At 30.7% G+C, this 15,879-nt stretch overlaps 1 protein-coding gene, 1 long non-coding RNA gene and 1 other non-coding gene across 5 annotated transcripts in view; 2 read left to right on the top strand and 1 right to left on the bottom strand.

The window, feature by feature from the left end:
* Positions 1 to 994: 994 nt before the first annotated feature.
* LOC125385800 lies at positions 995 to 2,510 on the top strand. The gene is made up of 2 exons (XR_007225453.1): positions 995 to 1,578; positions 1,658 to 2,510. It is a non-coding gene; the product is annotated as an uncharacterized LOC125385800 (long non-coding RNA).
* Positions 2,511 to 4,091: 1,581 nt separating this feature from the next.
* LOC100652286 lies at positions 4,092 to 6,166 on the top strand. Of its 2 annotated transcripts, none has more exons than XR_007225447.1 (4): positions 4,092 to 4,487; positions 5,161 to 5,272; positions 5,425 to 5,523; positions 5,617 to 6,166. It is a non-coding gene; the product is annotated as an uncharacterized LOC100652286 (transcript). The 2 variants fall into 2 exon arrangements; XR_007225446.1 differs by lacking the exon at positions 4,092 to 4,487 and adding an exon at positions 4,494 to 4,625.
* A 276-nt stretch (positions 6,167 to 6,442) lies between these two features.
* Positions 6,443 to 15,879, bottom strand: part of LOC100652082 (glucose-6-phosphate 1-epimerase) — a 41,905-nt gene continuing 32,468 nt past the window's right edge. Inside the window, exons 3-6 of one of the 2 annotated variants that reach the window (XM_003398604.4) lie at positions 14,777 to 14,835; positions 14,072 to 14,409; positions 13,324 to 13,632; positions 6,443 to 10,870 (exon numbers count right to left, since the gene is read on the bottom strand). In XM_003398604.4, coding sequence (XP_003398652.1) covers positions 10,862 to 10,870; positions 13,324 to 13,632; positions 14,072 to 14,409; positions 14,777 to 14,835 — 715 coding nt within the window. In that variant the 3' untranslated portion in view covers positions 6,443 to 10,861. Of the gene's footprint in view, positions 10,871 to 11,594; positions 13,633 to 14,071; positions 14,410 to 14,776; positions 14,836 to 15,879 lie in introns of those variants that run through there. The other variant, XM_012313132.3, reaches the window with a different exon arrangement.

The following is a 15,879-nucleotide window of genomic DNA, read 5'->3' as shown; positions in this document are numbered from 1 at the left end:
ATTTCAGTATGTAGATTCATCCCCGAAATAGAAAGATGCATTTATAATTTACCTTGTATGTAGGGGTAAATTTAATCTCTGACGTCTAGAGATAATAATCATTTCTGGGTCTTTGAGTTAAACCAAACTTTAAAGAGTTCAGCCTGACTGAATGAATCGATGTCTGTCAAACCAGAAAGAAATTAATATTTACGTTTAGAGATCGTTTGGTGAATCTGTTAGAATATTAACTTCGTATGTAGTAATTAAAATATGCACGATGCGATAGCCCGTGAAAAGTGCCTTCAAAACCCCCACAGTAAGCAAGTCTCATTGGAAGTTTCAATTGCGCTTTTCACGCATTCTAAAAAACCCAAGAATCCTCCAGAACATTCCGGGGTTCGACGCTTGTAGTGTCAACTTCTCAAAACAGTTCGAGTTGTTTGGCCCAATCTTAAAAAGGTTAGTCCGTCTTAAAATTTGCCCGGATATTAATCTAACTGTCTGTAACATTTTAACTAAGTCGCAAGAAATAGAAAATGTACATTCACGAGACCTCGTTATTGTACAAATACGAATGATCTACGCTGTAAGTGCACGATCGTCACGTCCACCACTGGGGGAGTTCCTCGTAAGGAACGAAAAATCTAAACAGAAACAATTACACCTAATGTGAAAATATACTGTTAACACTTTGACTGGCACACCGAAATCACATGTTCGCTCAGGACGCCACGGGAGTATTTTTATTATTCAAAGCATATAATGGCAAAATAATAATAAATTGATGATGTAAGACAACGTTCTTCCCCAATGGACCGTTTATGTTATTGGTGGTCACGGGCGACCACCATGGCGCCTTGGTAACAGCTGATAGCGACATATTATAACAAGGCTTCGTTTATTTCAACGAACCATTAGCATTTGTTATTTCATCGTAAGCAAAACGTCTAGAATATATTGTTGAAACGTGTAGAAGATATTAGTAAACGGTATTTGCTCATTCTACATATAATAGTAAGGTATGTTCACATTTCTAACTTCAATTATATGATTATAAAACAGCATTTACGACTATTTTCTAAGCTGTGTTTATAATAATATTCGTAGATTACCCCTCAAAGATATGGATACAAACACAGTGCACCTTTAGATGAAAGATTTCTCATCTTTGTTTTTATTGATGTTCTAATAAAAATGTTTAATTGTTCAATAGGGCACTTTTTATTTCAAAGTATCGTCTATTTATCGGTTATATTCAAAATGCCCTAACTGTCAATTTTCATTCAATTTTTACAATTGTAAGAAGTTCAAGCGCTCCGGTCATCAATGACCATCGTGGTGTCACAGGAGAAACGGTGGCCGGTCATATATGACCAACGTGGCAGTCAAAGTGTTAATATATGAGCGTTAGTTGCTCGAACGATCAAGCTAGAATATGCAGAGTGTCCCAAAAAATTAAGGTTAAACTTCAGGAGCAAAAAAGCAAAAATGTCTTAATAAACATGGATCTGAATGTTTTTAATATCGGAATTATAAGAGGCTTTTATCAGTGGAATATCATCTATTTAGGAATGTTATATGATAAGGAAACAATTGGTAATTTATATGCATGTACATAGTTTTCCATATCGTGACCGGACTGACAGTACCTTCTTAGGATGCTATTCTTCGATAGGTTCTGAGAGTTGATGATGATATCGCTGATATCAATTCTTCACAATCTCGAAAATTACCTTCCAATGTTCGATATAGTCAAACCTTTGTTGATGTATGACACTGAACACATTACTAATTAGGTGCATACGTGTCGGGAAAATTTCTTTACGCAGTAAACTTTCTTGTGCAGTCGCCAACTTACAGTTGAAAATGTCTCGATACGCTCCCACCATGAGTGACAAGACATTTGCTAATTTTAAACGCAAGTTTTAATAAAATAGGTTTTTAACAAAAACCTTCAAAATATAATATAACTTAGCTTCCCTTATAATACACGCAATTAGTAACTATTGGTTTTCTTTTGTAATAACAACATTTATCTATGTCTATAATAAATATCCCGAGACTCAGCCAGAGTAGTATACATGTACAATTGATGGTTGATTTCACGATGTCAACAAGAACTATGTGTTGTCCAGTTTATATCTTTTAAAATGATTAATTTGAGAATATCTCGATAATCTTAGACTCTATCGTGTATAATACTTCTTTACGTAAAGTTTGATGCTTTATCCGAATTCGAGAAGAAATGTTAAGCATTCTATCTAAAAAGCTGAAGGTGCCCATCATATTTTGATGAAAAAAAAAACAAATAATAACAAAATAATTACAATAATGTCATTCTGGAAAGTAGTACCATGATAATACATACAGCTTTTACTCGAAACATTTTTTTGTACAGCGAATAATTAATTTATGAGTTATGTCATGTTGCGAGACTTAACCTGTACATGCGTTACCCTTCTTTTCTTTTAAAAATAAATATTTCTATAACTTTTAGAATAACGCAAATAAAAATCTATCTTAAAGTATGTACTCTATAAGCAATACCATTATACACATCTAATCTGTCATTTCCTTGCATTTCTAATGTTTCGTACATTTATTATAAGAATTCTATGACAATATAATAAGATCTTTTATCGAATAGTATTAATGATCTAAATAGTAAACTATGTCATAAGACACTCATATGGTACATAGAGTGATGAGATCAGTTTTCAGTAGAATAATTGTACTACTGTTGTTAATCCTAAACATTCTTATCCACACAAACAAACATAAATAGATATTGCTCCTATTCTTCCTTAATAAAGTAATCAAAAAATGCTTTTTTTGAGGCTTAATATATGAAATATTATAGCAGTAAAAAGTACATAACCAACCACTTGTAAATATGACTTTTATTCATACTGCTTTCACAATTTATTCTATCGTAACATTAATACCATCACCAAATAGAAAAAAGAACACGCTTAAAACAACATTCCTTTAACAATATAAAATTATTTTTTTTTAATATTTCCATTCTTAAATACCATAAGTTAAAACTAAGTAGTTGACAGAGTACGTCTGCATTTTGTGAACATATCCTTGTTAAAATAACAATAGTTTATGCTCTGTACCTATGATAGACTTATAAAATTCTTCTAGGTATTTTATTGTCATGTATCTTCAAAAACTAATATATTACTACAGAACTTAGATGACCTCTAAATCTTTTAATAATCATTTGTTTACGTTCATAATACATTCATGTGTTATTAGTTTCTTCTTTATGTTGGAGAGTAATACATAGGTATTATGAATAGTTTTAAATGAAAATGGCCAAAATGAAGAAACATAATTGCCAGTACAAATAAAAAATTTGTCATTAATATTATGAATATTTAAGAATATCTATGCTTTTGTATCCAGTATTGTACTGGGGTAAAAACTACACAGAATATTTTTTTAACATTCTCCGCATTTTCCATTATGAAAACATGATATTTAGTTCAGAATATCTATTATGAAAGATAGTTTATATAAATTCTATAATTAAGATATTGACATTTATATTGTAACATGTATATTAGCAAATATTATTATATTATCATAACTCAGAAATATACTATAATTATTCTTATATATTGATATTATTCTTATTATTAGATATTATTCTTATATATTGAAATATAAGTTTTCTAAACAATTGATATCATAATGAAGGTATGTGCGGTATTTCAAACATTTTAATACCATGGTGAAGGTAACAAAATTGATAAAATTTAAGTTTCTTTTTTATTTCTATGGCAAATCTTATCAAATGATTTAAAATTCAATGTCCGTAGTTTAATATTGAAAAATGTTCAAGTTATATCTTTTATATATATATATCTTGCTTTATCAATTAAATTTTCAATATTTTCAACGTCACTTTATTTGAAAAGGAAAAGCTCCTGTTGCATTTTATTAGAATTAATAATGATAGCTATTAACTATTAAAATAATGTTAAAATATAACCACATTTTTCATACTTCAAATAATATCATTATTGAGTTAAATAAGTGAGATTCAAAACTATAACTTCTTTTATAATAATAAATATTTCAATATAAATATATTCTATATCTAAAGTGTAAGATTACAGAGGTTATGAAATTTTATTGTTTACCAATGACAACTAATTAGGAAAAGATGTCCAACATTTATTGTCCAATTACGTATTTATAAAAACACTATTTATATATATTTGAGATCTTATTCTCATTTTATTAGCTATATTTACGTATCAATCGAAAACTCTTCTGTACTTTTAAAACGTCAGAAAAGATCAATTCAAGGTATAGATGGCATTTACATCGATATTCGTCAACCGAGACGACGCAAGATTTATTTTAGTTTAGAAATTAGTCAACGATCGTAAAGGGAATATAGGTGTACGGACGTGCTTTTTCGCGTCACTTAATCGGGCCAAACTTTTAAGTACTTGCTTATCGGAGGTCAAGAACTGAAAGAATGACCCGTAAGTAACTTGCATTACTGTTTATACGAACATATACGAAACAGCCACAAAAGAACAGGGAAAACTTGGAACAGTGTATACTTTGCATCTGCCATTTGTGAATATGTATTTTAAAGATTGAAAATACAATATTTCAGCGTGAGTTATAATTGATTATTTACATTTTTTCCGTTTACTTGTAAAAGGAATAATTTCTAATAAATATGTATAATTTTGCTTTATCATAATTCTTCGTGTCTAAAGAATTTATCCCTCTTACATTGTTCTGTTACATTTACATTTTTTACGAATTGTAAGAGTTTTTATTTTATATTTCGTTATTTTAACAATTTCTTGCCGAGGAATACACATTTTGTACAATTTACGTAACTATTTCAATGTAGTACTTAGGGTTTGGAAGGTTTTGCTCAAACTGGCACTTCTAGAAAATTCCTAATTCGAGTTTATGGTTATAATATTATCTCATATTTGTTATTTATTGTGTACTTTTGCTGCGAATATACTATTATATTTTTATTATAATTTACTACTTTATGCCTTAATATTAGGCATTAAAATGTAATTTCATTTCTATTGATTAGATCTTTGCTCATGTTAAACTACAGTTAAATTCTACTACTTAGACTAACTTTTATTCACAATTGACGCAATTATATTACACATTTTTATATAGGTGGAAATCAGCGAGAGTTAGCACGAGCCAAAAATATGAAAAAGACTGTTAAAAAATCTGCAGCTGAACAAGACAGCAATAAGGGTCTTTCATTAGAACAACGAAAAGCAAGGTAACAGTATTTAATATGTATTAAAATTTTCTTGTATGCTCATGTATGTTTGATATTTATAAATATATTATCAACATCATCATGCCATATTATATGATATAAATCTTTAGACATACAAAATGTAATAATTACAAAGCAATATAAAATTTTAGGTTATATGCACATATTTTCTGTACTTAATTTAATTATCATTGAGAATTACGTTAAAAAGCTAGATAACGTTAGATCCATTTTAATAGGATTTTTAAATGGTAAGAACATTCAGAGACTTCAAAATAATTAATTTCAAATTTTTTACATATACTGTGTATTGTATTACGTGAATAATGTTTTTATTGTTTTAGGGATGCAGAACGAATGAGGGAGAAACAACTAAAGAAACAACAAGAACAGCAAGAAAAAGTAAAGCAGGGTGCGAGATAATCCCTACTATTGCAAAATGTAAATTGTTCTATGGAATTCAAGAATAAAATTTTAAGTATGGTTTTAAAATTCTTGATTCTAAAACATCAAGGCTATGCTTAATGTGAGTGCATAAAGAATTCATAGTGTTTTTAATTATAGAAAATATCTTCAGACTGTATAATGCAATATATATTATAAAACTAGATACAGTTAATCATGTTCGCAAAACATTAATAGCCAGTGTGTATAAAAATATTGTTATCTATATTGTAATGATTAAAGAAAATGCACATTTGACTGGATCACTTAGATATAAGGATATTAATTAATTAAGTATAAGAGTATTTATAGTACTAACCTTTAATTTGTAAATTCGAGTTTTCAGTTATTTAATATGATGTATAAGTGATTCATAAATTGTACTACGTAAAAGAGACATACATTGTCATTTTGTTTGGCTCATAATAAATTGTTCAATTTTAAAATAAATATTTTAGAATTTCTTGTCTCTATACTACATTAATATTAGTAATTCTATTTAATTATTTTTAATACATTATATTATATAGAGCAGATCATTCAAATAATTGGTATTAATATCAACAGGTATACCATATATCTTTATTATGTGCTTTTGTTTGCATTTATTGTACTTTTGTATTAAAGTGAAATTCTAATCTTTTATCAATGAAATTTCTGTATTAATGGAAGTTTCAATACGTTTAAGATAGAATATGTATGGAATTTACAAAGAAAGAAACGGTATTAACTGACCATTACCTATATTTTATTGCACTTTCCCAGAGACAGTACATATTTAACATATTTATTTATTTATTACTTGAAAAGCCTGATATAAATTACAAACATTTGGAATATTTGAAAGGGATATATGAAACAGCGGTAAAAGAACGTGAAATTTTCTAATAATTCATATGTAATGATTGCCGAAAGGTAAAAATCTTAACAATAAGATATATAAAAAAAAAAAAAAAGAAGAAAATGATAATACGTTGTATCGTACAATAAGCACGTTATGTAGCCTCTAAAGACTAAAATCCTTATAAAATAGAGTATAATTAAAAACCATTTTCGACTTATTTCTAAAAAAACTAAAAGAATCCAAGATTTGTATTTTGTTTACCACTAAATTGTGTTTGTTAGCTCACTAATACATTTACAAGCAGAGGACTTCCTCTCTTATTAATCGTTTATAGATTATCAAACTTTTCATATATAAGGAACCGTATTATATATTGAGCATTTATTTAATTATACTATTTGTTTCAAAGCATAACTATAAATTTTCGTCTGATGCATTTGTATTAAGCGAAGAAAGAAAATAATTGAATTAAGAATTAGTTTGTATGAAAGATTTTCGAAACAATGATAATGATATAAATGCTGTATTACATTCTATTTTAGATCAATTTCAATATGTGTAATATAAAACGAATAAATTTGAGTATATATGTATATAAATTTGCAGATTATAAGCAATACATATCATAAATATAGGAATACTTTTTTTATCTTAATGTTGCCTCCATTTTACTGGAAAAAACATGTTTTACCAGATAATTGAATTTTTCTGTAAATAAGTTTTGTAAAATAAATGCGAACCGTAATTTGCAAATTGTCCGTCGTTTTTAACAATAGGTAAAAGAAATATTCTTCACACACGTTTAAACAAAGATGTAGTATAGTAGAAGAAAAAATGATATTGTATTATTATCGATATATCAAATATTAGAATTTATCTATTACTAATATCCTAGTTTGCAGCAACTAAAGTATGTCTACCGTATGAGAGAATTTTCTTTGTCTAAACATTTAAACTTTCCAAAATTCAATATAAAAATATGGAATGATTACACATTAAACAATATTAACTTGAATATTTTTTAGTAATTAAATATGGATCACATATTCTGCTTGATAAATAGATATTTTTATAAGATTCTTGACACCTAATATAAGTAAATACAGAATTATCTTTTATAAAACTTTTAACAAATGGAATATTGTTATACGAGTTAAGAATAATGTTCGAAGTTATTAGAAAATGATAAAATTGTATAAATCTGATAAATTTATAAGATATAAGCTTAATTTTATCCAGTTTTTCAAATCATATTTGTAATCGGATACTAATGAATCGATTTGCTTGTCCATAGTATTGTTTGTAGGGGAATAAAAATTGTAATTAATCAAATATCAAAAAGTTACATATCTTACCGAGTTAGACGAAAGAATACATCCATAATTAAGATTAAGATTCATACTTAAGACTGTATTAATGTAATAGAATCTCGATTATAAATTTTAACATATTGATTGTGTCTTATATAAGAATATCTTAATAATCCAATGCAAAACATTACTAGTAGAATTATGACTTTCGATTAAAGTTTTTAAATGAATATAACATCATTAATTTCGAACAGGTATATAAGGGTATAAACAACAGCTTAGTAGCAAACGTTTTTTAAAAATCCTATCTATTCAGTGAAAACGCTTATTTATCCGTTGGAAAATACCTAAGACATGTAATCTAGTTATGAAAACTTAAGGTTGTAACGTGTTATAACATAAAATTGAATATGCTGCAAATTATGTCATTTATTAATGTACATTTAATATTGTATACCGGATACGCAACTGGATCTAATCATAATTCTGAAATTAGTTTAAAAAATATTTTAACTTTGATTTTGTAAAAATCATTGCATGAAAAGTACAAAAGCACTGTGATGTTTCTTTCTTTGTATTTCGTATGATAAGTCGTATAAACTTAAAATATTTCATAAACTGGTCAACTTTTGACCTTTAAGTCCTATTATTTTTTTTCTTCTTTTTCTTTTTAATAGAGAATAAAAAGATACTTTGATAGGTATATAAAAGAATGTATAGTCTCATTTAGTCAAGGAAACAGAGATGACCCTAAAATTTCCAAGACATTTCCACTTCTTCCAAAGTGAACACATACAGCAGCAGGTCATGCACCATTCGAAGCTATTCAATTTTGTTTTGTGAAATATTTTTCTGTCTCTTGCCGTTTCAGTCACACTCTGGCCCAGTTGCATGGGACACCCTGTATATTTATGTTTGACATATTATTCATGTTTTGCACTAAATTATTAATATATCCTATCTACATCGTAAATCCTAATAACAGTATAAATATTAAGGACTTAATAGTAAACCGTAGATAGTGTTGTACACAATTGTATTCCTGTAGATATATTTCAAAATCGATTTCGCTTCTAAAGAGTTAATTACTGAATATAACATAGATATTGTAATATTTTTACAAATATTTAATACATATATAGAGTCGTTTTTATTATACTAAAAGTGCTTAATATTATATGGTATAAATATCCTGTTTACATCTATTTCGAAGACATATCATTGTCGTATGCCTTTCTTAGTTCATACGATACAAGATAAAGTGCATAGTGTACTTGGAAACTTGACAAAAATTTGTCCCTCTGTTAAAATTACAGTAATAATAAATGCTAATTGAGCTTAACTATTGGAATAATATACTATTAAAACATTGTGTTTGTAATATTAGCACCATAACTGTATGTATCATTTTGTAGACGAGTTGTGCACTCAGAGCTAATACGATTAAATTGAGTTTACTACGTATACCTGTGAAATACATTAGAAATAGAACTATAATGTAATAATGTATCCAAAATTGCACGTTACAAAGTTTCCTAAATATATAATAAAACTTGAGAGTATGGAAAACAAATAAAATTTTGTACATAAGATAATTGAAAGTAGCGAGATAGGGAAAGAAAATTATGATTCATTAAAAAAAGAAAAAGAAGAAAAAAGAAAAGAGAAGAAAAAAGAAGAAGAACGTAAATAGGGGGATGTTTTAAAATATCAGCACAACTCCAATATCAGAATGTACGTACATTTTACACGTTTCATATTAGTACGTTTAAAAAATACATATAATACATTTATAGCCAAGTAACATTTGGGGTTTTTGAGATAAAAATTGTCTAATGGAAAATTGGTTGGGAATATTAAAAATGTTGTTTCTAAATAAAGTAATGGAGTTATCAGAGAATGTGAGACATCACTTTATAAGTATCAATGAACATTGTAATATCTGCTCTAAAACTTTATTACATTAATTTATGAAAGAAACACAACAACAAAATGTCATGGTATAATTTAGGCGAGAAGATGTCTTTATTGTTTAAGTAAAAAGTGAAAATGAAGAGAAATATGTATATATATTTTTTAATCACAGCTGATAAAAACATTAATTATATAATGTTTCTGTCTTGCTTGTCCGAACATTGAGCTTCTTGTCAAATTAGCCAAATAAGTTTGAAGATGCGTTAATGATTTTTCGTTTTTGATTCGCGAGGCTACAATATACAATGTATAGGAATATAGGAACGTTTTCCCACTATATATCATCAATATTATTAAAAACCAATAAAAGTTCATATTTCAAGCGTGACGCTACTCCGTTTAGCTGTAACAACAATTTAGAAAGTAACCTTTCCTTCGTAGGTTGAATAGTAATTGCAGAGTAATTTGTAATAGTTTGAAGCTATTAGTTTTGCGTAGCATATTATTTTAAGTATATATTTATAATAATATAATAGGAAGAAATAAGTTTTATTAATAACTTTTTTATATCTGTTCTGTTTATATGTACGTCGATATATTTTTATAACTGCATTTCACTTGTATTCAATTATGTTGCATAACGATACTATTGAGCGACGATAGAAAAGACATGGAAACATATGATTTAATGTAATGAAACGAATAGGGTTTTAACTGAAATGAATTATAATGTGATATTTAATGTTGTAGATGTTGCTGTAAAAGTATCGTGGAAGAAGTGGATAAAAGCAACAAAAGATGAAAGGAGTGTGTGAAAGTTGATTTCTCGTAATATTCCTTTTAAAGATTGAGAGAACATATAGTGCAAGTTTGAGCGATACAGTGAGCATGTAAGCGCGATGGATGTGTCGAAGGTGTTGATGGTGGTGGAGGTGGCGGTGGCGGTGGTGGAGGAGGTGGTGGCATATATAGCCATCCGGTACTAGTTGGCCAAACGGTACCTGGTGGAGAGGAAACCGGAAATAACGAATTCGTATTATTTCCGGCTGCTACGTGCGGCGTTGGTCCACCCTCTACTCACATTACCTAAAGTACAGAAGTAATGTAATTCGTATAAATATTACAACAGCTAATTGAAACTATTACAAGATGTTTAATATGTATAATTTGTATGATCTGTTTAGTTTGTTTAAATAAAATGGGCAGAAGAAGCACTACACGAGCATATCGGCAAGGAATATCTATAGAAATGGCTGAAGAAATTATAAAAAATACCTAAGGGTATCTAAATAAGGGTACATAAATGCAAACACGAAACAACAAGGCTAGAACGTACAACAGTAAGGAAAAAGACGCAAGGTACTAGCCGGAATGGAATACTCGAATGAACGTGACAAAGAAGTTAACGATTTTTACAATTAATACAATCGTACAAGGAGTACAATTGGGTATACAGTACATATGGATAAAAAGAACAAGATCGTAGAATCAGCATCTGATAAATAATATCAGAACATAAATATTGACTCGAAAAGTCAGAAAGAAACGCTGTCGACAACAAGCTATGGTCGTTGACAGCGTATACGCACATTTGTACATACGCACATAAACAAACACACAGATGAATGTATATAATGCAAAAAACAGTACAACCGTACAATTGGAAAGGATAAATTGAAACAGAAGCGGCAAACAGTGGCTAACGGAGGCGTCCGAACACTTACGTTCGTAAGGTTTTTGTAACAGGTGAAATACGAGCATTGAAATAAAGTATTCAAAGCAATATACATGTAGTACACATGTAGTAAAGTTGTTAGTTTAAGCGCGCGATTTATTTAATACAATATTTAATACAAGGCTGAATAATACGTGGAAGCGGACATAAAGTGATTCTTTTCGTTTTTGAGTAAAGTAAATTTAAAAGTTTATCATACGCGTGTACTAGACCGAACATTAACTAAACAGGATTCGGCGCGCTAAAATAAGAAGAAAAATTCATATAAACGTGTATGCTCGATACGAGCTTGTTCTCGAGTCACAGCTTATTACTCTATGCTGGGTGTTACTTAGATTTTGGATCAACGATTTCCTGGCAAGTATATAGGTATGGTGAGTAGGTCGTGTTGGCTTCGCTTGAATTCGTTCGATCATCGGTTATCGAGGCATTTAAAATCTCTTGTTTACATATAAAGGTCCGTTGATGCTGTCCATTGAAACTGTTTGGTCGTCAACGTGGCCGTCAGCAATGTCGCTGGCAAATCCGTATAAGCCGTTGGAAATAGTTGGACAATGTACGATGCGATGCGATGCGATGTATTCGTGTTCCTGCCGATGCTGGATCTGGTCATTTTGAGCAATTTCTCAAATGGGGAGGTAGGTAAAGGAGCTGCCTTCAAGTCTGCGTAAAGAATGTAGGAAGGCGCAAGCTGTTACTCGAAAACAAGGTCATTGTCATTGCCGTGTGTTCCGACTGACTCTTTTCCTCTATAGAAGAAACTTGGAAAGCCAGTTTTCTCGAAAACTAAGCCTCCGACGAAAATTCTTATTTATTTTTATTTAGGGTATTCTATCACCTCATACTCGCTTGTATTACATGTTATCCTATCTGTCATATGGAACATTTTGAAGTTTCATTAGCACTGCAAGAAGAGGCGACTATCGCGATAAAATAAATAAATAAGCAAATAAATAAATAAATAAATACACACACGCACACACTCAGAGTTTAATATTCAGAAAGAAAACTATTGGTGTATTTGTTGCTGATTCTGCGATAATATGGGCCACTTGTAGCTTGAAAATACATAAATAATCTAACAGCGTTCAATTGTAGAATGGATTTTTAAGAAAAAAAAGGTCGTTGTTTTTGTTTGTTAAATTCAACGCGTTTCTTTATATCCGCAAATAGTATTTGCTACAATCGATATCAATAATTACACAATTTTACGATAATCTTTATCCTTGTTGTTTATAATAAATTACAAGTTGTCATTTATGGAAATTAGTATTCTTTCGTTTCGTGTCATATTAGATTTCTTGGTATATTGTAAAAATATTGGTGTTAATTTCTATTTTCGAGTATTAGTTGTACAAGATAGATAGTAAGCTGTACAAGTATACAACGCAAGAATAAATGTATTTGGCAGTTGCCAATCAATTTCTTTCGAACAAGCGTTACATCGTAGAACGTGCATGCGATGCTAACTAACATGCGATGAGAAAATGAGAGAATTTTCTTCTAAAGAATCAATTGTACGATTAAATATCGTTTAGGATAGTTCGTTATTTCGTAGAATAAGGTAACATCTTGCTCGAAATAATATTCCTGCTTCGTGCAATGCAACGAACGTAGAGCTATTGTGAACGTCGTTGGTGATAATCACGCGTAATCCGGACAATTAAAGATAGTATCTGTCAGGAATCTATTTGAAATGTGTTGATAACCTATGCTTTATGTAATATTATCGAATTATTAAGCGGGAAATATGCAAAGAATATGTAGAACAACTGTTGCTTTAGATCGGTTCCTACTATTATACCTGTAAGATTTGACTAGCTTCGAAAGCTGTTCCAGGAAGTAATATAACAGGGCTGCTGACGTGTCCGCTTTCCACGCATATCATGTTGGGAAACTCGTCATCGCCGAAATCTGGTATGTCACGAGCCTTTTCCTGCCACGGATTCCAAACCACTGTATCGGGAAAATTGTACTTTTGTACTCGCATTTTCCTACCGGATACGACGTTAGTAATGATGTGTTCTGGCTGCGTGTTCTGATAAATTCTGTCTGTCCATTCGCACACGGTCACTACGTCGCGACCTTCTTGAAAAATTTGGTTGTCTCTTGTCTGAAAAGAAGAATAGGTTTCTCTTAGTAGATATTTCTGAAAAATTAATCAATAGTAAAAAACCGATTTATTGGTTCGAAGGGAAAATTCGTTCCGTTTCTATGGCCAAATCGAACGACGGTGTTCGCTCTTCTGCGCGAGATAAATAGCGGTGTTCGTTCGTTAGTCGATCGGCGTACAATTGTCGCTAAATGTTGCGAGAAAGAGACCGAGTCCAAGTTGCAAGGAATAAGCGACAGTGCGAGCGTGCAATCGTTGCAAGTTGCAGCAATTTTTGTCGCGTGTCTTCCTGCGTTTGAACTCGTGCCAGGTGAACGAAAAGCGACTGCTTGGAAAAAGTATTTCTTCAGAGCAATGGAATTGTGGCTAGGAAAAAACGGAAGGAACTTTCTGTCCTTTTCAACCTTGTTGATCGTCGATAACGTTGCTACGATTATACCTTGTCGATAAACGTGCATCCATGAAGGCCGGTAATTTGACATCTCCTAACATCTGGCACTTTAAAGTAAGTATGCAGCAATAAATTAAAACTAAACGTATGATCTTTACTAGGATTGTATACGCCAATGTTAAAATGTAGTTCCTTTTCCCGAAGTATCAGTCTGTATGTCAATTTGAATGGGTAATTCCACATTGATCGGGTGAATTCGCTGTCCATAATAGAGAAAATTGCTTCGACGTCACCGCTCGGCAAACGTTCAGGCGGCTTTTCTACGTTCCAACGGACGATTCTGGCAAAACCATGAGGCGGCCCAAACGTCCATGCTCCAAATTGTGCTGCATCAAGTGGAGGCAATACGCGATTAATATTATTAATTTCGTACATGGTGGCGGACAAAAGACAGTCGTAAATGGTAAAAATATTGGTACTTTATTGGGACAGATGTACCGACCAGGATTTGAAAGCGTAATTTTACGCAGATAATGGCTAAAGTTGTTGTAAATCGTCTACTTGATGTCAAGTTTCGTTTACTTGATTTGAATAGTAATTAGAAAATATGAAAATTGTATTTTCGTTTTACCATGTTTCTTGCCAAATCAACTGTTAAGCTTTCTTCCGTCCGCCACTCTATATTTTTCCTAATAACTTTTCTTTTATCGATCTCCGAGCAATTATTTATTCCATTTTGTTTGGTATACTTACGAAAAACGAATGGAATGCCTCCTCTAATGGCTTTCTTCCCATCGAATACCGCTTGCTTACTGAAATACAAAAAAATGATACTAAAATCAAACAGCGCAACCATACGATACGTTCTATCGATTTACACGTTCGGTCTCATTATCGTTAACGTTACTTTTATTCATTACAATTATAAATAACTTGATTCTTGACTAGTGACATCGAGTCACGCTCCTTATACGGATTAATAAAGTCAGCTTGTATTTTCTTTGTAATCCGATGTTTCCACGTTGTTTTTGTCAGAGACAGCAGATATATGATATACAGGGTGGTTGGTAACTAGTGGTACAAACGGAAAGGGGGTGATTCTACGCGAAAAAAGAAGTCGAAAATATAGAATAAACATTTTTCGTTTGAGGCTTTGTTTTCGAGAAAATCGATTTTGTATTTTCGCTCCGTACGCGTGCACTTTATGGCGTGGAGCCATATTAAATCAATTGTCTATTCTGAAGAAATCGCAAGTTGCGAGCAATTGAAAGGAAAGATTATTGTAGCCTTTCATACTTTAAAACGATCAAATACGTTAGGAAGTGTTTATAGAAATTTAATTAGAAGAGCAAAAGTATGTGTTCGACAGAATGGGCAACATTTTCAGCAATTTTTGTAATAATAAACTTTATGATTACTTCATATTATTTCATTATGTATTCCTAATTTTCCGTTACGGCAAAAACAAACTTAAACTGTGATAATATCCATCGAGACAACGATCTACAGTGAGATCCGTTATAACGAGACGTGATAAAGTGCAGGCGTACCGAGCGAAAATTCAAAGTCGATTTTCTCGAAAACAAAGCCTCAAACGAAAAATTTTTATTCCATATTTTCGACTTCTTTTTTCGCGTAGAATCACCCCCTTTCCGCTTGTATCACCAGTTATCAACCACCCTGTATATAATCCTTATATATGTCGGAAATGAAAGGGAACCGGAGTCTTTCCTTTGAAATTTTGGGAAAATCCTCTAACGCTTTAGCATAGATTCTATCATAGCCGTAATTACGCAATTGTTGTCATTCAATCTGATTGTAATTGTTCGAGATTTGTGATAGCGACACAACTGGTC

The sequence above is a fragment of the Bombus terrestris genome, chromosome 10 (genome assembly GCF_910591885.1).
Source record: "Bombus terrestris chromosome 10, iyBomTerr1.2, whole genome shotgun sequence".
In the NCBI taxonomy this organism is placed as follows: Eukaryota; Metazoa; Arthropoda; class Insecta; order Hymenoptera; family Apidae; genus Bombus; species Bombus terrestris.
The sequence above is the reverse complement of the archived record's forward strand: the minus strand, read 5'-3'. Positions and strand labels throughout refer to the sequence as shown.